The sequence below is a fragment of the Acomys minous genome, assembly GCF_964271855.1.
Source record: "Acomys minous genome assembly, chromosome: 9".
NCBI lineage: Eukaryota > Metazoa > Chordata > Mammalia > Rodentia > Muridae > Acomys > Acomys minous.
Window position 1 is genome coordinate 56,174,859 of NC_140490.1, and position 25,294 is coordinate 56,200,152.

General features: G+C 43.4%; 2 protein-coding genes across 11 annotated transcripts in view; both read left to right on the forward strand.

Annotated features, from left to right (window-relative positions):
• Positions 1–3,143, forward strand: part of CAGE1 (cancer antigen 1) — a 39,484-nt gene extending 36,341 nt beyond the window's left edge. For 6 of the 10 annotated variants that reach the window (XM_084794895.1, XM_084794903.1, XM_084794898.1 and 3 more), the window contains 2 exons: positions 348–416; positions 2,324–2,457. In XM_084794895.1, the coding sequence (XP_084651021.1) occupies positions 348–416; positions 2,324–2,408 (154 nt within the window). In that variant the 3' untranslated portion in view covers positions 2,409–2,457. Of the gene's footprint in view, positions 1–347; positions 417–2,323 lie in introns of all 10 variants that reach the window. The other 4 variants (XM_084794904.1, XM_084794897.1, XM_084794902.1 and 1 more) reach the window with 4 other exon arrangements.
• Positions 3,144–5,590: 2,447 nt separating this feature from the next.
• SSR1 (signal sequence receptor subunit 1) lies at positions 5,591–24,186 on the forward strand. The gene is made up of 8 exons (XM_084794908.1): positions 5,591–5,748; positions 7,631–7,743; positions 11,845–11,932; positions 14,040–14,302; positions 15,804–15,880; positions 16,741–16,819; positions 18,405–18,498; positions 23,429–24,186. The coding sequence occupies exons 1-8, from the start codon at positions 5,670–5,672 to the stop codon at positions 23,494–23,496; spliced, it is 861 nt and encodes a 286-aa protein (XP_084651034.1). The 5' UTR covers positions 5,591–5,669; the 3' UTR covers positions 23,497–24,186.
• Positions 24,187–25,294: the final 1,108 nt, after the last annotated feature.

Sequence of the window (25,294 nt, forward strand, 5' to 3'; positions counted from 1 at the left end):
GGAGGTGTGCCCTTGTTGGAGAAAGCATGTCACTGGTATTTTGAAACTTGGATGTTTCAAAAGTCATTGCTAGGTCCAGTCTCAGTCTCTGTCTCTGCCTGCTGTTTATGGATAAGGATGTAAAACTCTCAGCTACTGCTCCAGTGCCACGCCTGCATGCTTCCTACATGCCATGATGATAATGAACTGACCTTCTAAAACTATAAGCAAGCCCCCAATTAAGTGCTTTTGTCATAGAGTCTCTTCACAGCAATAGAAGAGTAACTAAGACAGTCTCCAAAGAATGTGCAAAATATTCATCTAGAAAAGTCCATTTTTGTGTAAAACACAATCGTTTTTTCCTTTAGTTTGGAAGAGAGAAATAGACATTTGGAAGATTTAATTAGAATGCCCAGAGAGAAAGGCAGAAGACCAAGGTAAGTTTTCCTTCCATTCAAAGAAAAAATATCTTTAAAATATATATATAAATAATGTTTAATTTTTTCTCCCCTTATATTTTTATTTAAGATAAAAAAGATAAATATGAACTTTTGTACTTTCCCAGTATAAAATAGTTGCTTGATCACAGTTTTCTTGTAGACCTTGCACATTGGCACATACCTAAAACACCTAGCTATCCTGGAGGCTAGCTGCAAAGTTTAGCGAGATCCTGTGTCAAAAACAGGTTTTGTTTTTTATCTTATTTTTGAGATGGTCTCACATCTGGGTTTTTTTTTTAAACTATGTTTTGCCATGCAGCACAGATTGCAACACAAAATCCTAGCCAGGCATGGCGGCACACGCCTTTAATCCCAGCACTTAGGAGGCAGAGGCAGGTGAATCTCTGTGAGTTCAAGGCCAGTCTGGTCTACAAAGCAAGTCCAGGACAGCCAAGGTTACACAGAGAAACCTTGTTTTGAAAAACTAAAAAAACAAACAAGCAATACAAAATCCTTCCACTAAGTGCGCCCTAGTTCTGAACTACAGCCCTCACAGGAGCTGTAAGCCGGATACCACAAGGGTTCTGAGCTGAGATGCTTGTTTTCAAACCAACTCCCTCCACTCACATGAAATCCTAAAATCTGTAATGTTAGAAGAGCCTCAGCCAGTCATGTAGCCGAGGGCTGTATGCACGCAATCTTGTGGGCTGACTGTAAGGACACTGGTGTTCTAGCTTCAGCAGTGCATACACTAAAATTGGAAAGGTAGGAAAAATCATAGTGATTTCATATGATCTCTTTGCAAATACTAGATTAAATCTGTTCAGGAGTTTTGATTTCTAAAACAGCATGGATTTTCTCTGAGTTGTAGAAGCAAACTATGGAGTTTATTTCTAGAATTATTTTAAATTTTTTATATAATCTTTATACATTTACCAATTGAGACATTTGTTTACTCACACATTTACTTTTACACTGAATTTGAGGCTTATGTATATGGATTTGTTGACTTTGAAACAAGGGAAAGAGGTCACAAGGTGCTCCTAGCTGGTGAGTCCATTTGTGTGAAAACTCCAGAGCCCCTGCAGGCTTCAGCCATGACTAAGCCTGAAGCCTTGATTGACCTGCTAGCGTCAGTGTACCCATCACAAGTTCAGCTTGAACTTCCTCTACATCTCCTCAAAATTATGGTGCTGATCTGCCCAGTTGTCTCTGGCAGTGGAAACACTGGAACTCTGGGGTTGAGAAACAATCCCAGATGTCTAACTTTTAAAAATGTTCTTATTTCACGTACGTATGTGTCTGTGTGTGGGTATATACATATGAGTGCAGGTGACCACAGAGGTCAGAGGCTTTGCACACCTTGGAGCTAGAGTTACAGGTTGTGGTAAGCCACATGACATGGGTGCTGGGACACTGGTCCTCTGCCAGAGCAGCGAGAGCTCTTAGTCAATAAGCCATCCATCTCCACCCCCAGGTGTCTACTTTTTGCTTCATCATTTGCAAGAAGATTTTGTAGGTTTAATTTCAAAGCTGAATCTTCACTTAACTAAACTAGGAGCCTATTAAATGTTAAGAAGACTGTGGTGTAGTATTTTAATCACTTGCATTGAGGATGGTCCACACTGAGGATAACCCACACCTAGGATGGTCCACACTGAGGATGACCCACACTGAGGATGGCTCCCACTAAGGATGGTCTGCACTAGGGATGGTCTGCACTAAGGATGGTCCACACACAATGTGTTGAAAAGTTTCATCTTTTTAGGGTCTCATAGTTTGATATAAATGACAAATTCTTGACAGTGACAGGCAAATATGCCAAGTAATGGTGTATTTTTCACCATAATCACTATTTTAGTCTTTGGTCCCTATTTTTACATCATTTTCTTTCTTTCTTACAGACCAAGATTAGAAAATCACCCAAAGTCCATGACCTTGGTAGGGCATCTTGATGGCCACTATAAAGAATGCTCTATTTCCATGTGAACTGACAGTAATACATGATTAAATATTCAGTCCTGAAATTAACCTATTTGTATGTGTGCATGTGTATATGTGCTTGAATATCTAAGGTGGAGGACAAACTTGGGTGTTCCTCTCCAGGAATAATCCACGTTGGTTTTGATACAGGGTTTCTCACTGGCCTAGCACTAACCAAATAGGCTAGGCTGATAGGCCAGTGAGCTCAGGGACCCTCCTGCCTCCATCCCCACAGCACCAAGACTGCGAGCATACAGCACTACTCAGATCTAAAAATGTGGATTTGGAAATGTGAATCAGGTCCCTGTGCTTACACACCAAACCTGTGACCTACTGAAGTTATATCCTGCTTGGTTTCCCATTTGCCCTGCCCCGCTCAATCCATCCCTTTGTCAAATCCCCAAACAAAGCTGAAAGCATAGGTGTTGATCAACAAGGCCTGTTGGTGGAAATGTGCAAAGCGTTTCATCTCCCAAAGTCAGTGTTACACCTAAATCAGTCATGTGCGAGGACATGTGTGGAATGCACACCTTTCCAAGAGACGTGCCACGTAAGTCACCCTATCACACTGCTGTCTATAGTCACCCTGAGAACGCTATAAGGCAGGTCCTATGTGAACTTGAGAATGCTATAAGGCAGGTCCTATGTGAACTTGAGAATGCTATAAGGCAGGTCCTATGTGAACTTGAGAATGCTATAAGGCAGGTCCTATGTGAACCTGGAAACAGAAATGTGTTGCTTGCTTGAGACTTAGAACACTTGGACAAGGAGGTCCACCATTACCTCCCACAGGGGTTCAGACAGCCCTGGTCTTCGGAAGGGGTCTCATTACCTGGCTGAGTGGATGACCTGGCGGGCTTTGGACAGGTGCAGTACAAGGGGAGGGGAGGCCCAGACAGCACTGGGTCAGTTGACATTGACATCCTCAGCAACTCAGCTAACTCATTTTAAAGAAAAATAGGAATGTGGCAGTGGTGGTTTAAATAGGAGTGGCCCCCATAGACTCATAGTAAAGCTACTTTTTCGGGCAAGGGAAACTGGCTGACAACTGAAACAGTGACTGTGGACACAAGGGAAGATGAGGCCGCACAGTGATCTCCTGGGTAAAGTGAAGAGTATACGGTAACTGGTTAGCTGTGGACATGAGGAGAGGGTTCCAGATGCTGAACAGAGTTCTGATGGATGGTGATCGCTTTAAGGCAGCAACAGTGAGAGCTCACGGCCAGGTGTGGTGGTGCATGCCTATAATTCAAGCACTCTGATGGTTGAGGCAGGAGGACTGCCGTGAGTTTGCAGAGAGGACGTTGAAGAAACGTGTTGAGAAGCCATGTGCTGGGACTGGAGCTAAAGGAAAGAGCAAGGAATTCTTGATGGCGTGTGGCCTTGGAGAGGAGTGACCAGCACAGCCTAGGGACAGGCTGTAAATCCTGATATCCAGGCTGTGAGATAAGCAGGAGCCAGAGGCTAAAGGTTTGCCTCTCACCTGGGGTCTAAGTGGCTCAGGGACTAAACAAAGGTTGGCTGTGGTACCAAGCTTTGGCTGTACCCTAGGAGCCCCTCCCATACCCAGCCCTGAAAGGTCACCTCTACAGTGACATACTTCCTCCCACAAGGCCCCCTCCCCCTCCCCCCACAACCCCCACCCCCACCCCCTCCTAGTCTGACCCTGCAGCTCATTCTACCATCCCCCGGCTATTTCTTCCAGGCCTCCATTTTCATCCTCTACTGCCACTGGCCCCGTTCTGTCCAGGAGTTCTCGCACTTAGCTCTGGCCTCCAAACTGCATCTGACGACTCTCTTCCTGCAGCCTCTCACCAGGGCCTCATCCTGCCAGGGAGTGTCCTGAAAGCCCTCATATGGAACCAGTGCAGGCGGGTGGGGACGACACTCCCAGGTTGTGTATCCATTCTCAGAGGCTTAATATTATTCCTTAGTAGTCCTACAGAGCAGGGGCCACAGAGGTGGAAGCCTACAGCCTAGAATGAAAGAGAAGTTTCACCGAAGGGAGAGGCCTCGGAGCCTTGGGTTTGACAGGGGGCAGGGGAGGTAGCATGTGCTGATGGGAGAGACTGAGAAACAGTCACTGTGGCGCGCAGAGGGATGGCCCAGAATCACGTGTTTACACAAGAGATGGGATCCAAACCGCACAGGATGACTGGTTTTTGATAGGCCTATAAATATTTTACTGTAAGACAAAGGAGGGCAAAGCCCGAGGGGACAGACAGAGGTGAAGTGATGGGTTTTGCAGTGATCAAGTTGGTGGCTGTTCTTCTGTAGTGTGAGCTAGGGAAGGAACGGAGGCTCTCCAGCTGAGGAGCTGGCCAGCACAGCCTGGTTTTCTGTAGCCTTTCCCATGCCCCACCCCACCCCCCGACCCCCTGAGGTATACAGCAAGAAAAAAAAAATTCTTTCCTGGTCCTTGCTACACTAAAGAACAGTTAAACAACAGTTCATACACAATAAACACAACAGTTCTGATATTTTATTAGACCTACAGTGAAAAGTGGATTTCAAATTTGAGGAAGGGTGTAATGATAGCAAAAGCACCTCTCGTAGATTCAACAAGAATTTACAAGCTGGGCACGAGGGCACACACGTGTAGTACTAACACCTGGGAGGCTGAGGCAGGAGGGTCCAAGGCTTAAGGGCAACCTGGGCTACACAAGCTGGCCCTGTCTCAAAACAAAGTTCTCTGGTGTCGGACTGTTTTCTAAGAGCGTCATGGTGTGTTAACAGACAGGGGACCCAAGAGAACATAAAGGGGAGGCAATCTCTCGTGCGCGGGGATTAAAGCGTGAGGCATCACTCCTGGGTGATGTGTGGTTACCCACATATATATATATGTGTGTGTGTTTGTGTGTGTGCGCGCGCGCGTGCGTGTGTGTGTCGTTACCCACATCCTTTCCTTTCTGCATTTCAACTGCCACACATGCATAAAGTTTACGTCCCTTACGTCACCGTTACTTACGAAGGGTGGTCCCTCAAGGTAGCCACTGAAGGAGCTAAGCTTCTGGCGGGGGAAAGACCTGCTCAGCATGGTTCTCGCGGGAGCCCCGAGGCCCCACCGCGGGCCACGTGATCTCGCGGACCCCAGGCTCCGCCCCTCGGCGCCTAGAGGCCACGTCGGCTCTGGCGGGGAGGGGCGACGGCTGGCGCGCGCGTGCGTGCCCCGCCCCTCCTGAGGGCCCCGGATGAAGAGTAACGCCATTACTGCCCGAGCTGCCCAGAGCCCTAGCGGACGCGCACTGGACGCTGACCGGCCGCGCCATGAGACTCCTCCCCCGCATGCTGCTGCTGTTCCTGCTGGCCTTCCCCGCCGCCGTGCTGCTTCGCGGTGGTCCCGGAGGTGAGGGGCGTAGGGGATGGCTGGGCACCGCTACCGAGCCCCTGGGATCCCTCCCTGGCCAGGCTTTCGGGTACCGTGCAGCCCCCCCAGGGCCCGCCCCGGCTTAGCACCCTCTGCGAGCGCGGCGGGCCCGTAGTCCTCCGTCCGAGGGACCCACGCGGGGACCTGCCTCACCTCTCCACCCGCGCGAGCCGCCCGCCCCCCGGCCCCCGGCCTCTGCGCTGACGTGTCGCTAGCCCCACGCCGGCGCGCCTCCATTCATTCGTCCAGAGCCGATTTTCCACCTCGGCCCCTTGGACCATCTTTGCTTCGTCCCCTCTCTCGCCTTTCGCGGTCTCCGGACAGCGAGGCTCGATGTCACAAAACGCCCCCTTCTGCTGCTCGTCAGCTGCCACGGAACAGCCTTGGCGGGATGGCCGCCTTGTTCCTTTTCGAGTTTTACCCTCCTTCCCCTCTCCCTTTTTCCAACTAGTTTTTTGCTGGTTGGAAATGTGCTGGGGAAAAGTTACTTGGAGTTTTTTAAGTTTATTCATTCCAGCGATTAGCCTGGGATTAAAAAACTTGACAGAATGTGAAAACGTTCAGACTTTATCCTCTGCCCCTCATGAACTTTGATTCTTCTAATTTACAAAAAGAATTAGTTTGAGTGGTCGTAAGTTTCTGTGGCCGAGGGCGTAAGAAATGACCATCCGTGTTCATGAGCTGTTTAGCCAAACAGAAGTGATTGGCTTCTATTTAGTGGCTAGTATGACTTTGAGTTATGACTGTTAGGGATTTTGGTTTGGGATGCGGTTGGAACACAGGGCTGATGTTGAAACAGAGTCTCATATAGGTAGCCCTGCTTGGCTTCAAAGTTTCTGTAGCCTAGCATGACCTTGAACTTGTGATCCCTGTGCCTTTACCCCCGGAGTGCTGGGTTTCAGGTGTCTGTCACCACACCCCGGAATGAGGTGGTGGAGATGAACCCAGAGATTCTAGCGTGCAAAGCTTGCAGGCTGAGAACTGAAGTGCATGCAGCCCCTTGGGGTTTTCTTTCTTTGAAAACAAAACTCTCCCCACCCCCCACCACCAAAAAAACCTGGCGTTTGAAAATGACGTCTAACTATGAATGACCGTTTTAACTCAGGAAAGTGAAAAGACTTAAATGCATGGTTTTTTGTTTTTGATCTTTTTGAGACAGGGTTTCTCTTAAATGCATGCTCTTAGTGACATTGTTTGTCTTGGGTATGGCACGTGTGGCTCTTCCCACATTTTCCTTCCCTACTGAATTGCCACATCAGCACTCTCTGAGAAGTGGAAAGAACTGCGAGAAGTTTGAAAGGTTTTTGGAGAGTTTTGCCCGGAATTGATGTAGTATGACTTGTTGAGAAATTTTTGTCTGTACAACTGTGATTTATAGATTAGCATATGTTTATGCTTTTTAAAAATATTTTAAACCTGTCTGAAAATCTGCCTGAAGTCCATTGCTACTAACTATGAAGCTATTACATTTAGTGTGTGTGTCTGTGTCTTTGTCACTGTCTGTCTGCGTCTTGTACTGCATTTTCAGAGTCTAGAGGATAATTTGCAGTGTGTCATGCTTGGCAGCAAGTGCCCTTACCCACTGAGCCATTTGGCGTTCGTGGGGTGTGTGTGTGTGTGTGTGTGTGTGTGTGTGTGTGTGATGTGTGCTTTTTAATATTAAAAATATTCCATTAAAATTATCATGCAGTAGTTAAGACTACTAGTAAAATAATATAAATATTTTTATGCAGTGGCGTGCGTGGTTCAACTGCCATAGTAATACAGACTGTGTTACTGTAAGTGAAACCTTTTCTTGTCTAGACCTGATGTTTAAAGACACTGATGAAGCTTAACTGCTCATTTTTCATTTTATTTTCAGGGTCATTAGCTGTGGCTCAAGATCTTACAGAAGATGAGGAAACAGTAGAAGATTCAATAATTGAAGATGAAGATGATGAAGCTGAAGTAGAAGAAGATGAACCCACAGATTTGGTTAGTGCTATATAATATGTTTAGAATATATATGACATATTCTGAGCTAGACACTCAGCTCAAGAATGTATAATTTCATAGACAAATTTGGTTTTTGGGTTTTGGGGTTTTTTTTTTTTTCTTTCAAGACAGGGTTTCTCTGTGTAGTCTGGGCTGTCCTAGACTTGCGTTGTAGACAAGGCTGGCCTCGAACTCACAGCGATCCACCTGCATCTGCCTCCCAAGTGCTAAGATTACAGGTGTGCACCAAAATGCCCGGCCCTTGGTAATTATTTTTTAAGTTATATGCATGTATGGTTTTCTGTGTGGGTACTTGGACGTGTGTGCAAATGCATGAGGAAGCCAGGGTCATTGGGTCCCCTGGAGCTAGACTTAGAAACAGTTGTGACCTTTCAGATATGGGTCTTCTACAAAAACAGCATGTGCTCTTAGCATGCCCCTGGGTTGAAGTGGCCTACGGGCAAGTCATTGCGAATGGGCCCCAAGGGTTTTCAGGAGTAGGGAAAACATGATGCACTGAACAAGTTAAGACCACTTACCTGTGAGTGTCGGAGAAGAACAGGAGATGGCCTAGCACCAGGCCCGAGGCTGTTAACGTTGGAGCCTATGGTGCTTCGCTTTCTGGGTCTGTCTTTTCTTTTTGGTGTTTGCTTTCATCCAGTAGCCTGCCATTGACTCTCATGGGCTACCTCTACCACGTAGCACACTGTTCAGGGCACTAGATTGAACAGTTGAGATTTTTTTCTCTGCTTTCCTAAGCTCATGTTCTTGAGGGTGATGAGTACTGAGCAGGGGATTAAAATATGAATAGTAAGGGTTAGAGAAGATCTCTTAGAAGTTAGCTCTGAAATTTGTACTCTAATAATGACAGTGAGTTAAGATGCGGGATGCTCTTCCAGAGAACCTGGGTCTCCCACCCACCCATATAGCTGCTCACAGACATCTGTAATTCCAGCTCCAGGGGATCTGCTGCCCTGTTCTGGCTTCCGTGGACACTGTGCATGTGGTCCATATACATGCAGGCAAAACATCCATACACATAAAGTTAAAAAAAGAAGAAGTTGGGCGTGGTGGCACACATGTCTTTAATCCCAGCATGTGGGAGGCAGGAGGATCTCTGTGACTTCAAGGCCAGCCTAGTCTATATAAGCAAGTACAGGATAGCCAGGGCTACACAGAGAAACGAGGAAGAGGAGGAAAAGCAGCAGGAGCTGCTGTTGCTGCTTAAATTGGTGTCATTGCAACATGCTTTCTGCTAATTTGCTGCTTTTATTTCCTGCCCAGGAGTACTGTGGTCTGTCCTCCACAGATTTTTTTTTAAAGTGTGTTCTCATTTTTATGAATGTGCCTACCACTTAAGTTGGTGGTTTGCTCTTTTTTTTTTTTTTTTTTTTTTTTTTTTAGTTTTTCGAGAAAGGGTTTCTCTATGTGGCCTTGGCTGTCCTGGACTCACTTTGTAGACCAGGCTGGCCTCGAACTCACAGCGATCCGCCTGCCTCTGCCTCCTGAGTGCTGAGATTAAAGGCATGCGCTACCACCGCCCGGCTCAGGTGGTTTGCTCTTTTGTTGCCTTTTTTTTTAATTTTTGTTTTTTGAGTTAACATTTTGATATATCGGCGTAGTGTTTTATCTGAGCAGAATACCCTTAGTTTGTATACTTTTCTGGCTCCTCCACCTTTAAGAGACCTTAGCTGGCTAGGTGGTAGCGGCACACTCCTGTAATCCCAACACTTGGGAGGCAGATATAGGTGGATCTTTGATTTCAAGGCCAGCCTGGTCTACAGAGTGAGTTCCAGGACAGCCAAGGCTACACAGAGAAACCCTGGGGGGCGGCGGGAAGGGGCAGGAACGACTGGATTCAATTCCCAGCATCCAACTCCAAGATCTGACACCCACAGACATAACATACAGGCACATAAATAAAAATAAATTATTATTTTTTAACTTGGTTCAAACTTTTCTCATTAGAAAAATAAACAGTCAGGATGGACTGAAAAAAGAAACAGTGTCCTCTGTTATGTGTCATGTGTAGGCTGTTGATGAAAGTTGGGCTCTTAGAGCCACAGCCACTATGAAAGTTACTCCAGAACCAAGAGCTGGAGCTTGGGGTGTAACCGTTGCCCAAATCTTTGTATCAGCAATTTATACTCAGCTGTCAAGACATGGAGGAATTGGGAGATTATGGCAGAATCCTGAGTTGTCTTGAGATTCACACACATGAACATCCTTGATTACATTTCTAAAGCTAGAGGTTAGCGGCGCGGTGGTGGTGTACACCTTTAATCCCAGCACTCAGGAGGCAGAGGCAGACAGATCTCTGTAAGTTCGAGGCCAGCCTGGTCTACAAAGCGAGTCCAGGACAGTCAAGGCTACACAGAGAAACTTTGTCTCAAAAAAACTAGAGGTTAAGGTGTAGTTTGCCATCACCTTGATTTTTTTTTTTTTTTTAAATTAACCTGTACTAACACTAAGTGTCCTCTTTCAAATAGATTTGTACTGTAGTCCTTTCGTGTCTGGCCTCTGGCCACTGCACTTGTCTTGCTGCAGGTAGGCCACCCATGCTACCTGCTCTCCCTGCTTATGGAGGTGGTCTGAGATACACGGACTAGGTTGCTGTGAGTTACTATCTTACTTTCTGTGTTCACAGCAGCTCTCTAAACAGTGTTTTTGCCTTAAGCCCTGTGTCAGTCCTCTGGCAGCAGTGTTGGCTGTGGTGTTAGAAAGTGAGTGCTTTCAGCAATGAACTCTATCAGAATCAACACCGTGAGGTGTGCATACTCTAGGGAATCCCCTTCTCCTAGCCGTGAGGTGTGCGTGCTCTAGGGATCCCCATCTTACCCTGTGGGTCGTACAGGAGTCTTTGCTTTTGTAACTTTTTGGTCCTCGCTGGCATTCAGGTCTGGAGCTGCACACATGCAGGCGTGCTGTCTTTCCACCTTCAGTCAGTTACTACTCCATTTTAAACCTTTGCTTGTACTAGGTACTTCCTGAGAGAGTAATCTGTAGTTTTTCTCTACTTGAGCTTCATATCCATTGCCTGCCAGGATCTGCTGTGTGTGAGTGATGGAAGTTGCTAAGGTCACCAGCAATCTCCTTGCCATTTTCCTGCTTATATAGGTCAGGCCCTTTTTGCCATTTTCTGTTATTTGAATCCCTTTGCAGTGGCTTCTGTGGCACCCTGCCCCCTTTGTCTTCCCTGCCTTCTTGCTGCTGGGGTTCTCTGCTGTGTTTTCCTGTTTGCTCCATAGTGTTGGTGAACGTTGATTTTTAAGCACCACAGCCTTATAGTGATGGCTTTCAGTTCTCCTTTCCAGCCCCAGCCTTGAGAGGTCCGCATTATATTTCCACCACTTTGTAGGCTAGCACAACCTCCAATTTTGTATGTGTACAGTGGAGTCTGGCACTTAACCAGTGTGTCCTACCCTGATAAAGGCTTGTCTGCTGTTACATAGCTCCAGTGGGTTGAACTGTTCGATATCACAGTCTTTTGTCTATTCTGAAGTTCATTAATCAAATCTTAGCTGTGGTTTTGCTTTCTTTCTCTCTTTTTCCTCAAATATATTTTCTACTTTATCCTTACAAAATATTTTTAGCCTCCGTGTCTCAGGTATATTTGCCTACTTGCATCTTGTATTTTGGAGACAAGTGTTCACTTTATTGTCCAAGCTGGCTTCAAATTCCTACACAATCCTGCCTCAGCTTGCAAAAGTCATATCCCACCTTGCAGATTTTTCAGATTTGGGGAATCTCTGTCTTTGTAGGTGTGTGTGCATGCATGCACATGTATGTGCATGTGTATGTGTGTGTGTTTATAAGTGTGTAAAATATATAACACCATATAGCACCAGTATACTTGGCCGGAGATGCTGTGATCCACGAGGTGGCTTTACCAGGGAGAGGCTCATCCATTGCATTCGGATGTCCTGACTCCTGCACTGTATACGTTGTGATCATGAGGGACTGTGTTCATGCCCTCCTTAACAAAACAAATTCATACCACTAGCACCAACAAAGCAGTATTTTATCCCAGTCTGGTCAAGTCTGTACTGCAGTGAGTTTTCACCTTTCTTACAGGTCTGTTTTTAATGCTCTTTCCCTTAGGCAGAAGATAAGGAAGAAGAAGATGTGTCTGGTGAACCGGAAGCTTCACCAAGTGCAGACACAACCATCCTGTTTGTAAAAGGAGAAGGTAATGCAGAATTGTTTTAATTCTTATCTTATATACATGTACAGTAATGTTGGTATTTAAACGGAAAACTATATATTTTTTTTCAAGACAGGGTTTCTCTGTGTAGTCTTGGCTATCCTAGACTCGCTTTGTAGACCAGGCTGGCCTTGAACTCACAGCAATCCGCCTACCTCTGCCTCCCGAGTGCTGGGATTAAAGGCGTGCGCCACCACGCCTGGCCAGGAAAACTAAACGTTAATTTGGTTTACTAGAAATTAAACATTCTCTCAAAGATACTTTTTTTAAAAAGTATGAGCCAGGAGTGGTGCATGCCTTTATCCTAGCACTTGGGAGCAGAGGCAGGCAGATAGCTATGAGTTTGCGGCCAGCCTGATCTACAAAGAGAGTCCAGGATGACCTAGGCTATACAGAGAAACCCTGTCTTGAAAAAAAAGATTTTGTGTCTATGTGTGTACACATGTGCCACTGGGAGCATGTGGAGGCTTGAAGACAGCTTGGAAAAGGCTTGCCATTGTGGGTTCTGGGGATCGGACTCAGATTTTTAGGCATATACGCTTGCACTTTTACCCACTCAGCCATTTTGGCAGCCCCAAGTACCATTCTTAAAACCATTTCCAGGCTGTATCAGTGTCCATAATATTTTGTTTTGTTTTGACAACTTGAGTTTAATTCCTAGAACCTGTGTTAAAGAGCCAGCAATCACGAAAAGCCAGTTAAGGTGGTTGATGGAGGATGTGAGGCAGCTAGCCTGCAGTAGGCAACACTGCAGAAACAAGAGAGCCCTTTCCTCAGCAAGTAAAGGAGAGAACTGACTCCCAGAAGTGGTCCTCTACTCTGTGTGTGCGCATCCACACTCACACACGTGATAACTTGTAAAAGGCATTGAACGCAAGATCCTTCTGCCTCAGGCTCCCATGTGCTGAGATTACAGGCTTGTATTATCAGGCCTGTCTGGTGGTATTTTTGAATGTTTAAATGTGAAATATTAATGTCTACAATTGGGGCTTGGTTATAGTATAGCATTAACTTAAAAAAGAAAGTTAGCTGGACATGCCTTTAATCTCAACACTCAGGAGGCAGAGGCAGGCGGATCTCTGAGTCCAAGGCCAGCCTGGTCTACAAAGGGAGTCCAGGACAGCCAATGCTACACAGAGAAACCCTGTCTCGAAAAACCAAAAAAAGAAAACAAAATTAATGCTGTGTAGTTTTTGCCCCAAATGCATAGAACCGAAGTGGTTTGGGTTTTTTTTTTTTTTTCAATTTTAGAATATTTGCATATATATAATGAGCTATTTTGAGGATGGAGTTTGTTTATTTTGTGTATACCTCATCACTTGAGACTTGGATTTTCCACTTGTAACATCTTGTTTTCCTACAAAGGTTTAGACTTTGGAACATTTCCAATCTTGCAGTTAGGGCTACTCAAATTCTTGAGTCCGTTTGTTTATTGAGCTTTGTGCATGGTTTAGTTACTGCTGATCTTGAGTTTAGAGGGATTAAGAAACTTGTTCTGTGGTTACCCAGAACATAAAACAGATTGCAGAGACAAGATTCACACCCAGATCTGTCTGTGCATAGCCTGTGTGGTACTCAGTGAACCTCAGCCATTAGACTGCTGTGCGGTGTTACGGAAGACAAGGTCAGAAGCTGTTCTTGGTCGTCAGTGTTCTGTTTTCTATATATTCCAATTTTATGCCTTAAAAAGTGTTAGACTCAGAAGTTTTCCCATCCCTAGAATGTACAAAGCCCGTTCTATTCTCAGCACTTAAGAAAAGGGAATTTGAGTTTGTCTTTCCTCCCCATTTATTTTTGTAGTAGTGACATGCTGAATTGTATAAACCTCTTTGTATGATAATCTTGCTGCCACAGTTTTCTTAGCCTCTTAATCTGGATATGATTTGGCTGAAATTGTAATACGCAGTTTATCTCCTAAGTTAGAACCCAGAGAACAGACAAAAGACTGAGTTTAGACGACAGCTCTGATTAGTCAGAGCTTGTGTGCAGTCCCACTGCTCTGGTGAAGAGAATTCTGAAAGCAGTCTGTGCTTCATGTTGAACTCGGAATGTGCTCTAACCCCACCCCTATCCTTCCTATTTTGTGTCTTAGATTTTCCAGCAAACAATATCGTGAAGTTCCTGGTAGGCTTTACAAACAAGGGGACAGAAGATTTTATTGTTGAATCGCTAGACGCTTCATTCCGTTATCCTCAGGACTACCAGTTTTACATCCAGAATTTCACAGCTCTTCCTCTGAACACTATAGTGCCGCCCCAAAGACAGGCGACTTTTGAGTATTCCTTCATTCCTGCAGAACCCATGGGGGGACGGCCCTTCGGTCTGGTCATCAATCTGAACTACAAAGATTTGAATGTAAGACCTTTTGAGTTGTGTTTTGTTTTTGTTAGAGACCACAGGGGACAGTGCCATTGTCGAATACGTGATTCAAACTGTAATAGGCACCAGGAATACAAAAGATATTGCCTATCTGACATTAGCTACATTTACTAGGGGCGGAGAGAGATGGCCAAAAATCAACAGTAGCATAGTACAAGGAGTGTGTACCTGTGCTGTGTGTCACTAGGTGCTGTGTATGTGTGAGGAAAGTGACTTGAACTGGATCTTGGCAAGGGCAAGTAAATGTATGGTAGAGATGCTGTTGAATAGTGAGGCATTTGTTCTGTCCCATTTTGCTGTAGACCTTTCGCTCATTTAAATGCTTCTAAAGACTTTGTTACTCTTTTGATCTTGTATAGGCAAAATACAACCCAGCTTTAAGTACAGTTTTAACAGCAAGGTTTGTGTGTTAATTTCACATATGCCTGAGAGGAGTCTACTACTGCAGGGAGTAGACCCCAAGTGACAACTCATATATTCCCTACCATATGAGGGTGTGTTTATACCATTCCCTTTCCCAAGAACTTCCTTTGAGGAGTGGGTTCACCTCTCCCTCACCTAATGTTAACCTTGTCTCCTCTGCCAGGCCCTGCCTTGTGATACGCTTTCCTGTAAGTTAGTACAGAGGAAAAGCTTTTCTTCATTCTGTCTTCAGTGTGACATTTAAATAGATAGTTATTTCATTTCAGTGTGCTTTTCATTTCGTCCTTTTCAAGTAGGCTTGAACTGAGGTCAGTTTCAGTTTCAAAGGACTACCATCGTATAAGAACGGCTGTGTGGGGCTGGAGAGCTGGCTCAGTGATTAAGAGCACTGTCTGCTCTTCCAAAGGTCCTAGATTCAATAATCCAGCACCCACGTGGCAGCTCACAGCTGTCTGTAAATCCAAGATCTGACACCCTCACACCAATGCACATAAATTAAAATTAAATAAAAATATTAAAAAAAAAAAAAGAACAGCTCTGTATTGGAAAACTAAAGTTTTGCTAAATTGTCAAAATTGTTTTAAGATGATAATGGAAAAAAATACTTTGGTACTAGAAGCCACTGGTTCTTTCGTTAAAGTGGAATTGGTTTCTAGTCCAGTTTGAGCTTAGCGCAAAGACCTGACTTGGTCCGGGCTTGTCCTTACGTAATCTGCTCCTGTGGCTCCTGCGGGCCTTGTTAGCGGGGCTGCAGTGGAAGCTGGAGCTCCTAAGCAGCTTCGTGGGCTCTGTGACTTTCACTGCTGTCCTGGCTCCTGAAACCACCACCTCCCTGCAGAGAGCAGAGGGTGATCTTGGCAAGCATCTAGACATTTTTATTTTATAGGAGAAATAACATTATAAGGTTATGAACAGTATAATTACATGTGGCTTTGCTGTCTTAAGAGTAATGGTGGGAAAGTTAAGGCTACTGGGATAACAGTTTTAAGAACACTTGTAATTTTCATTCTTTCAGCACATCTCATGTGTGAATTTTAACATGTTTCTTAAACAGGGCAATGTATTCCAAGATGCTGTCTTCAATCAGACAGTCACAGTTATTGAGAGAGAGGACGGGTTAGACGGAGAAACGTAAGTAAAGCTGCACTGTAGATGTGGAGCTCACAGACTGAGCTGGAAGGTGCTGTGCTCAGATTGCAGAGTGTCTAAACATGGTCAGAGTGTCGTGGTCTCTACGGATTTGGTGAAATACTGACCACAGAGTCCATACATTATGTGGTTCTTGTGCCTATTAATACATGTCAGGAGAGATGGGTGAAACTGAAAAAATGTTTTTACAAATGCAGTAGCTGACTTTTTCTTTTCCCAAAATCTTTTCTGCCCCGTGCTTTAAGTTGAGCCTTAACCTATCTAGTTTACATGCTTCTAAGATAGTTACATAAATTAGAAGGTTTTTCTTCTTGAAAAATGTCTTCTCTGAGTACAGAATTATCTGTGAACCTAAGTGTGACTCACTTGAAAGGATTTATAAGTGCAGTTATGAAAACTGATATAAATCCGAGGTGAACAAAACTACTGAAATTGTCTTAAACTGAGTTTGAAATAAAACACATTTTAGATGGTAGAATTTTTTAAAAAGATTTCTTTATTATGTATATACCTGCATGCCAGAAGAGGACATCAGATCACATTATAGATGGTTGTGAGGCACCATGTGGTTGCTGGGAGTTGAACTCAGGACCTCCGGAAGAGCAAGTCAGTGCTTTTAACCTCTGAGCCACCTCTCCAGCACCGATGGTAGAATTTTTTATTGACTGTTCTTAACTAAATAAAAGGAAATTTGTAAAGGTCGTTGCCTGGAATTAATTAAAATGATATATTTCTTTTTCCTACAAGTTATTTGGAAAGCTGTTGTAGCATGTGTTAGGATTTTGTTTTAAGGTATGGTACTTATGAACTAACATCAGCTCTGTTTTCTTTTCCTATGCCAGAATTTTTATGTATATGTTCCTTGCTGGTCTTGGACTTCTAGTTGTTGTTGGCCTTCATCAACTCCTAGAATCTAGAAAGGTAATTATGAATGAACAGCTCTGAAAGCCGCAGTCAGACGTTACAGCCTCCTCACTCCTCTTGTAGATTTGTGGACTCAGACCTTTGTTGTACCTTTTAAAAACAATGCTCAGAGATAGGTGACTTGAATTTGCTGAAATGTGTTGAAATGTGTTTACCCTTTCTTGAAGTGATCTTTACATCTTAATGTATTGATATTTCTTGAGTTCAGAAATATTTTGTTGTTCAAGTTCCTTTTTCTCATGAATAGGTTGTATTTTCTGTAATAAACCAATTTATTTGGGTTATAATTCAGAGTGGGGGGGCTACTTTTTTGTGTATTCAGAATTTATGGACCATGTAACTGTTTAGTTAGATATCAGTTTCTACCTGCTAGGCAAGCATCCTACACTGAGCTATAATTAAGACCCTTGAGATTTTATTCATTTTGGTTTTGGTTTTTAGTTTTTCAAGACAGGGTTCTCTGTGTAGCCCTGGCTGTTCTGCACTCGCTTTGTAGACCAGGCTGGCCTCGAAGTCACAGCAATCTGCCTGGCTCTGCCTGGGATGCCGGGATTAAGGGTATTCATCATCACCACTGGCTTGCCCTTGCTTGGTTTTTGAGACAGGGTTTTGCTGTACAGTCTGGCCTTTCATGATCCTCCTGTGTCTGGGATTACAAACTTTTACCAACCTTCCCCCACAAAGTTTAGTATGTAGTCTATAGATCTAGCTCTCCTGGAGTTTGCCATGTAGATCAGGCTGGACTCAACTCAAGAAGATTCATCTGCCTCTTCCTCCTGAGTGCTGGGATGAAAGGTGTGTATCACTATGCACAGCTCCTGCACAGATTTCAGTTTTTAAATCTCAGAGCAAGACTAAAGAAAATGGAATTAAATGAGTTTTATTTCTGTATTGCAGCAGATAGGCTACAGAGAAAGTCTCAAAATCAGATCCTTCCCCCCTCCGCTCATTTGTTTGTTTTTGAGACAGGACAGCTCAAGCCTGGCCTTGAACTCCTGATACTCTGCCTTTCCCTGCAGTGTACAGGGATTATATGTACACACCACCGTGCTTTGAAATGTTCACTGTCTTAGGTGAATTCAATGTTGTTGGCTTATATGAAGACTTTTACTTTTAAAGAAATTTCCTATTATGGCATGCATATCATGCATTCACATTTATATGTTTTGGCACATGTGAGGAGGTCAGAGGTCAGCTTGGAGTTGATTATTTCCTTCTACCCTTTGGGACCCTGGGATCAAATGCAAGTCTAGGCTTGGTGGCAAGCATCTTTACTCACTAAGAAGACAGTTGGGGTATTTTAAAGCAGGAAAAGAATGTAACTTGTCTGTTACTCAAATTATGTATGTTGAGCAATGTTTTTAAAATTAGAATACATAGCCAAGTGGTGGTGGCATACGCCTTTAATCCTAGCACTTGTGAGGCAGAGGCAAGTAGATCTCTGAGTTCAAGGCCAACCTGGTCTACAGAGCAAGTTCCAGAACAGCCAGAGCTACATAGAGTAACCGTCTTGAAAAAAAAACAACAAAATAAACAATGCAGTGATATGTCTTTTGAAAATTGTTTTTTATTTTCTTTATAGCGCAAGAGACCCATTCAGAAAGTAGAAATGGGTACATCGAGTCAGAATGATGTTGACATGAGCTGGATTCCTCAGGAAACCTTGAACCAGATCAGTAAGTAGCCTTACAGACTTGGTACAGACTTGGTGAAAAGTTCTGTCTAAATCAAAATTAAATACTCTCAGTCAAAAATGTTTGGTCAGTACTATTATTTACCATTGATTGTTTCCATTACTTGTGTAGAATGTAGTATGATTGTTAGTGAAGCATTTAATGATTTGTTGTGTCTGCAGTGTTTTTAGGATTTAATTTACACATGGTCAAGCATGCAGATTATTTGTAAATGTCTGACTTCTCTTCCTAATCTTTCCTGTCTTTTTTCTTCCTGTTGCTTCAGTGCACAGTAGAAGAGGTGAGGTGATTAATTTCTTCAGTGCTCTCTGCTACAGTTTGGGGGGCTCTTGCATAGTGCATGCATAAAGCAAGTGTAATTAATAGCACTGTATTAACACTGTATGAACTACTACGAACTACTTTTGAAAGACTGAATCTAAAATATTACTTAATATATTGTGTTTTCTTTTAATGAGAAGTCTTAAAAACTAAGGAATATAGAAAAATATTCCCCTTTGGTGAGGACTTTTATAAAAACACTTGTGGGTCTGGGAAGGTGACTTGGGTTAAGAGAGGTGGCTGCTTTTTCAGAGGACCAGGTTTGATTCCCAGTGCCACGTGACAGCCTACAGCCATTTGCAACTCCAGTCCTAGAGGATCCAACCCCTTCTTCTGGGCTCCATGGGCAGTGTACACATGTAGTGCACAGACATTGTACAGACAAAACAACCACACATATTAAAAAAGAAAGAAAGAAGGGAGGGAGGAAAATTGGGGTTGGGGGGGAATCAAAATAGCCTCGTTGTAGGAATCTTAAATTGTATAAAAATATGAAATTCTGTCCTTCTAATCCCATTTTATATAGATAATTTGTACTTCTATATTAAAGCTGTTTTCTGTACATACTTCTTTCTCTGTAAATGCTGTGTGTACACGGGGATCATAGTGTCTATGGCTCACTTTTCTTGCCTAGGGCTCGTGTGCTTTCAGAACAGTTTCCCTCAATATAGGGTAGGGCATTTTGAGGCTTTTCAAGCTTCGATGAATTAGATTTTCTGATATTTTACATTTTAAGTATTTTTTTAACCTATGAACTTAAAGGTCAGCTGATTTTTTTTTTTCCTCAACAGAAAAGAACTAGGGTCTTTGCTCAATAATGTTTTAAATATATATAAAACCTTGAGCTGTAATTAAAAAGAAAACTTGTTATGTAAACGCCATTAAGTGGGTTGGGAGGATAATTCAGTTGGTGATGTGTGTGTGTTGCACAAACATAGAGACCATTACTGTGATCCCAGAACCTAGGGCTTTGGCGAGGGGTGGAATGGGGGGAGGGGGTGGCGGCAGAAACAGGTAGCTGTCTTGAGTTTGCTGGCCAGCTCAGCCTTCTGGTAAAAGCCAAGGCCAGTGAGAAACCCTCTAAAATCAAGGTTGATCTCTCCTGAGGAACAATACCCGAAGTTGTCTTCTGGTCTCTACCTAAGTGCACATGCAACACGCACACATACAGCTTTAGCACACACACAAATGATCACATACTTCTGTGTGTCATTAATTTAAAAAACAATTCAAGCGAGGTATGGTGGTAAATGCCTTAATTTCAGGACCAAAGAGGTCGAGGCAGGAGAATCACACTTCAGGGTCCTCCTGAGCTCTAGCCTGGGCTCTAGTGAGATTTTCCCCTTAAAACCAAACAACAGCCAGGCGTGGTGACGCGTGCCTTTAATCCCAGCACTCGGGAGGCAGAGGCAGGTGGATCGCTGTGAGTTTGAGGCCAGCCTGGTCTATGAAGTGAGTCCAGGACAGACAAGGTTAACACAGAAAGACCCTGTCTCAAAAAACTAAAACAAAACAAAAGAAAAATAAACAATGAGCAGAAGTTGATTTCCATGAGCTCCTAGGTGAGGCAAGAGCCTAGAACGTGATGCTGTCTTGAGGCAGGGAAGCAAGACTGATCTTAGTTACTAAAAACTAAGAGGATTACCCTGGGGCAGGTGTCCTACCATTTGGCTTGGCTTTGTTTAGCAGCCCCTGCTCCTCCCCTCTGAGACAGGGTTTCTCTGTAATAGCTCTGGCTGTCCTGGAACTTGCTCTGTAGTTCAGGCTGGCTTCAAACTCACAGAGATCCTCCTGCCTCTGCCTCCCTAGTGCTGGGATTAGAGGCCTCGACCCAGTTTACTCTGGTTTGAAGTTGGGTTTTTTTCTTTAAGTTTTGTCTGTTTTGTTCCACTCTCTTTTTTATAGGGAGTAATGGTAAATTTTTGTCTTTGCTAGCTTAAAAAATCATGATGCACATCTGTGATTACTTTTTGTTTAAACACAGTGCTTTTTCTGCTGTTAAGGTATTTGATACTACTTCTCCCAAAGCCAGATTCCTCCAGTCCTGCACACTGCTGTGTTTGTCTGCTGCCTAACCCAAGCAGCTCATCACTGGGAGGGTCAGCAGGACTGGCTTCTGAATGCAGCCACTCAGGCACTGAAACACATATCAAGAATCCTCCGAAGGAGGCCCCTTACCTTGCTACAAGTGGGATTTCATACTCACACACTGTCACTAATACTTACGATGATGGCTGTTAAATTAGGAGGCGCTTTTTGAATCTGCAGAGATTATATGTACAGCTTGTTAATTATTTTTTTAGACTTTTTGGAGGTTGGTCAACTGGAGACATTTACACAGACTTAAGAGCATTCTTAGTCTTTAAATATTCTTGATAAATGTTTACTATAAAGTACATCCTAACCTAGTGACTTGAGGAAAAAGCATATTAGGCATATTCTTTTTCATTTCATAAATAGCCAGGCAGTGGTGGCGCACGCCTTTAATCCCAGCACTTGGGAGGCAGAGACAGGCAGATTGCTGTGAGTTCAAGGCCAGCCTGGTCTACATAGTGAGTCCTAGACAGCCAAGGCTATACCTTGTCTCAAAAAACAAACAAAAAAGAAACCCTGTCTCAAAAAACAAACAAAAAAGCTTGTAAATAAACCTCATACCTTGGTGAAAGTATCTTTTTCTGGTTTTTACTTCTTAATATGCAGAGATCATTTGGTGGTAATGGGGAGATCATAGTGCCCAGCCTGGCCTTGCATATGGGTTCAGATGACTCTCCTGCCTTAGCAGTCAGGCTGCATACCTTTCCCTTTTTTATTTTTTAATGATAACTTTCACAATGAGCTATTCTTCCTGGTGTGTTATAGAAGGATTTTAATTCAGAACATGGCTGGTGTAGCTAGAGATCATATCTAAAGACCTTTTAGGTTTGTGTGATCCAGCTGGAATACAAACTGCTTTCTATCCAAGAGACAGAGCCTGGGCAAGCAGATCTGAGTTCAAAGCAAGCCTGATAGAGAGCAAGTTTCAGGTAAAAAAAAAGATTAGGTACATGCCTTTAATCCCAAACAATGAAGGTAAGTTAGTTTGTAAAAGAAAGCACCCATGTTCGAAAGTAATGTCTAATTGAGTGGCAGAAAAAGAAAGTGATGAGCCGGGCGTGGTGGCGCATGCCTTTAATCCCAGCACTCAGGAGGCAGAGGCAGGCGGATCGCTGTGAGTTCGAGGCCAGCATGAACTACAAAGTGAGTCCAGGACAGTCAAGGCTACGCAGAGAAACCCTGTCTCAAAAAACAAAAAACAAAAAACAAAAAAAAAAAAAAAAAAGAAAGAAAGTGATGAATCAGATTTGGCAGAACAGGATATGCTCAGCTCTCATGAGAAGAGAGGAAAGGGGAGCTACTTACTGAAGGAGCAATGCAGAGAGACAGGAGTCAGTTTTACCGGGACAGTAATAGAGAGACAGGTTGCAGAGTGAGCGCTCAGGTGAAGACCAAATGAGCCAGAAGATTAGAGCAGATTGCTGGAGTTAGTTTGAGGCCAAGCAGAGATTCAGAGGCCGAGAGAATAGTCAGCTTGGAGAGGAGTTTGAGCCAGAATAGCTGAGTTGAACCAGCCAGCAGAGCTCACAAAGAACAAGAAAGGGTGAGCTTATTAAGCAATAAGTCTCAGGGGCCGAAAACATTCTAGGCTTAGGTTAGCAGACAGAGGCTATAATCCTTCAAGACAACAATTACCTCAGGAGAATAAAAGTTCTTTTTACATTGTGTAGAATGCACCTAGACAATACAGAGAAGATATGTCATACTTCTTCTTTTTTTTTGAAACACTTTGACTAGTTATAGCCCAAATTATAGACCTAGCTGGCTCAAACTTAGCTCCCGAGGGCTGAGATCACAGGCATACACCACTATGCCCGTCTTTGACCACTGTTTCTAAAAGAAACATACAGATCATTTCTTTTATAGAGTAGAAGAAACTCAACATACATCTATGTCTGTTAAATTCCAAAGAGAGGCTGTGTCCTTGGGTGGTTTTAGCACTGATGTACTAATGTCCTTTGCTTGCTTCTTTCAGTGACATTTGTACAGTTGCCAAAACTTAGAGACCCACAAATACTAAACTTTGTATTAGTGCATAAATATGCTCCAAATGTGTCATCTCTGTTAAATGTTTGTGTTTGTTTTTGAAGCAGAGTCTCATAGTTGCCCTTGCTAGTTTTGGCCTCCTAATCCTCCTGCTTCCCACGTCCCAAGTGCTGGGATTAAAGTTCTTACTTTTGTACTTAAAAGCATGCCATAGAATGTGCATGGTGTTTGCAGCAACACAGCCACCGTTTCCTACATTAAACATGAAATTTTTATTTTAGTTGATGTTATCCTTGCAGCATATCTTTAGTTACTTTAAAAACCAAGAGCTAAGTTCTCTGTCTGTCTGTGTGTCTCTGTCTGTCTGTCTGTCTGTCTGTCTGTCTCTCTCTCTCTCTCTCTCTCTGTGTGTGTGTGTGTGTGTGTGTGTGTGTGTGTGTGTAGATTACTGTTGCCTGAGAAGGCAAACCCTCTTGAGTTACTTAGCTTCATACTTGCTCTTTTCTTTCAGATAAAGCTTCTCCAAGAAGGGTGCCCAGGAAGCGGGCACAGAAGAGATCGGTGGGATCTGATGAGTAAATGTTCTTTGTGCAACAGTTCAGTCTGTGCTTCCCCTGCCCTAATGTTTTTCGGCCTCATGGAAATTAGTGCAGCGAAGCCATATCACCATAGAAGGCAACTACTGCTTATGTGTGGACTGAGCAGTTAGAGTCTGTGGCGATAATATTGCTGAAAGTGCACTGCATTCGTTTTTCTAAAGTAACAAATTTGGGTTTTTTTTTAACCATTAAACCGTGTGGGTGTGAATGTCTGTGAGCAGTTGTCTTACCAGAATCATTGTTAAACTACCTGAAACCTGCCTTTAGAATACTCAGCAAAATGCTGTTGCTGCTTCCATTGTGATATTTTCTGAAATTTGCCCTCAAGCTCAATTAATATTTGTCTGCAATGTGGTTTTAGGTGCTCTGCTGTGAATTGTTTTGAAGAGATAATTTATTTCTTGGAATTGATCAAATCCAAACTGATGGCATAAACCAGCCTTTTGCTTGCTGTCTGTACAGCGGTATTCTAAAGGCACAGCGGGAGTGGCTGCCGGGGGAGCAGCAGAGGCATGTGGGTATTTGCTGCTGTTCACTGTGTGCACGCCTTCAGGAACTTGCCATGGAGTCAAGGAATGTTGGAATTTCTAGCAACACAATTGTGAAACCTGACAGTTTTACTGACGGTAGTATATAAATCCTAATTCTGTTCCAGTTTTTTTTCTTTTTTCTTTTTTTAAACAAAAACAGTATGTTTGTGCAAACTGGGTCACTGTGTGGTCTATTGTTCTGTGTGCCCTAGGAGAGCACTGGAGTGACTTTTCTCGCTTGTTTGTTGTTGGCTTTAAGCGGAGCATATTGTTCTTAGTAGAAATAATCTTAAGAAAAATTGTTGTGGTCTATAGACCAAGGGGATCACATTTTAGGGGTAGAGATCCATTTTAATTACTCCTAATCTACAGAAATCTTACTTGGAAAGTTTTAAAGTAGTTACAAGGTTTATCTTTTATCCTGATCTTTTGGGGCTTTTGATCTACTTTCTGTCTTTGTTAATGTGAAAAATTCCTAAAATTCAAGCATTTAAAATTTCAAGACCAGCTGGGTGCTGTGGCATGCGCCTTTAATCCCAGCACTAGGGAGGCAGAAAGAAACAGGTAGATCTCTGTGAGTTCAAGGCCAGCCTGGTCTACAAAGTGAGTCCAGGACAGCCAAGGCTACACAGAGAAACCCTGTGTGTGAGGGGTGGGGGATGGGTAGTAGATTTCAAGACCAAAATTAAGTTGGGTTTGGTAAAATCCCTTTAGTTACTTTTACCTGAACTAGGGAATTAAGATTGGCGAGTGTGAATGCTAAGAGGTCCCCCTCTGTATTTAAGCCATATTCTCCCTGTGTGTATTATAAGAAAATGGTCATTTCAGTGGCTCTCTTATTCCTGGCCTCTTCACTCTCTGTGTTCTTGTGGTCCAATCTCTTCCACACACACCTAAAGGAAAACAAAACAAAATACACACGGAAACAAAATTTGCAAGCTGTTCAACTTGTAAGCCAAAGCCAGTGATGATGGAAGGTCTTCTGTAATTGTTAATCACTTTGCCAAAAGGGGCTGAAATGTCAAATTGCCTGTATTTGAATTGCTGGATTGTAAACATTTTATACCTGTAATATAATGTGTGTGGGTTTTTAATTGAGCTGTATAATCAGTTTATTTTGAAAAGGTTCTTCGAGGCCTGTGAAACTGTATGGATTTTGACTTGATGCAATATAGGAGACCCTTCTCATTCTCAAGAAACATTTTCCAGAACCCTCTGTGAATATCTAAGTTTGGTAAGCTACTGTAA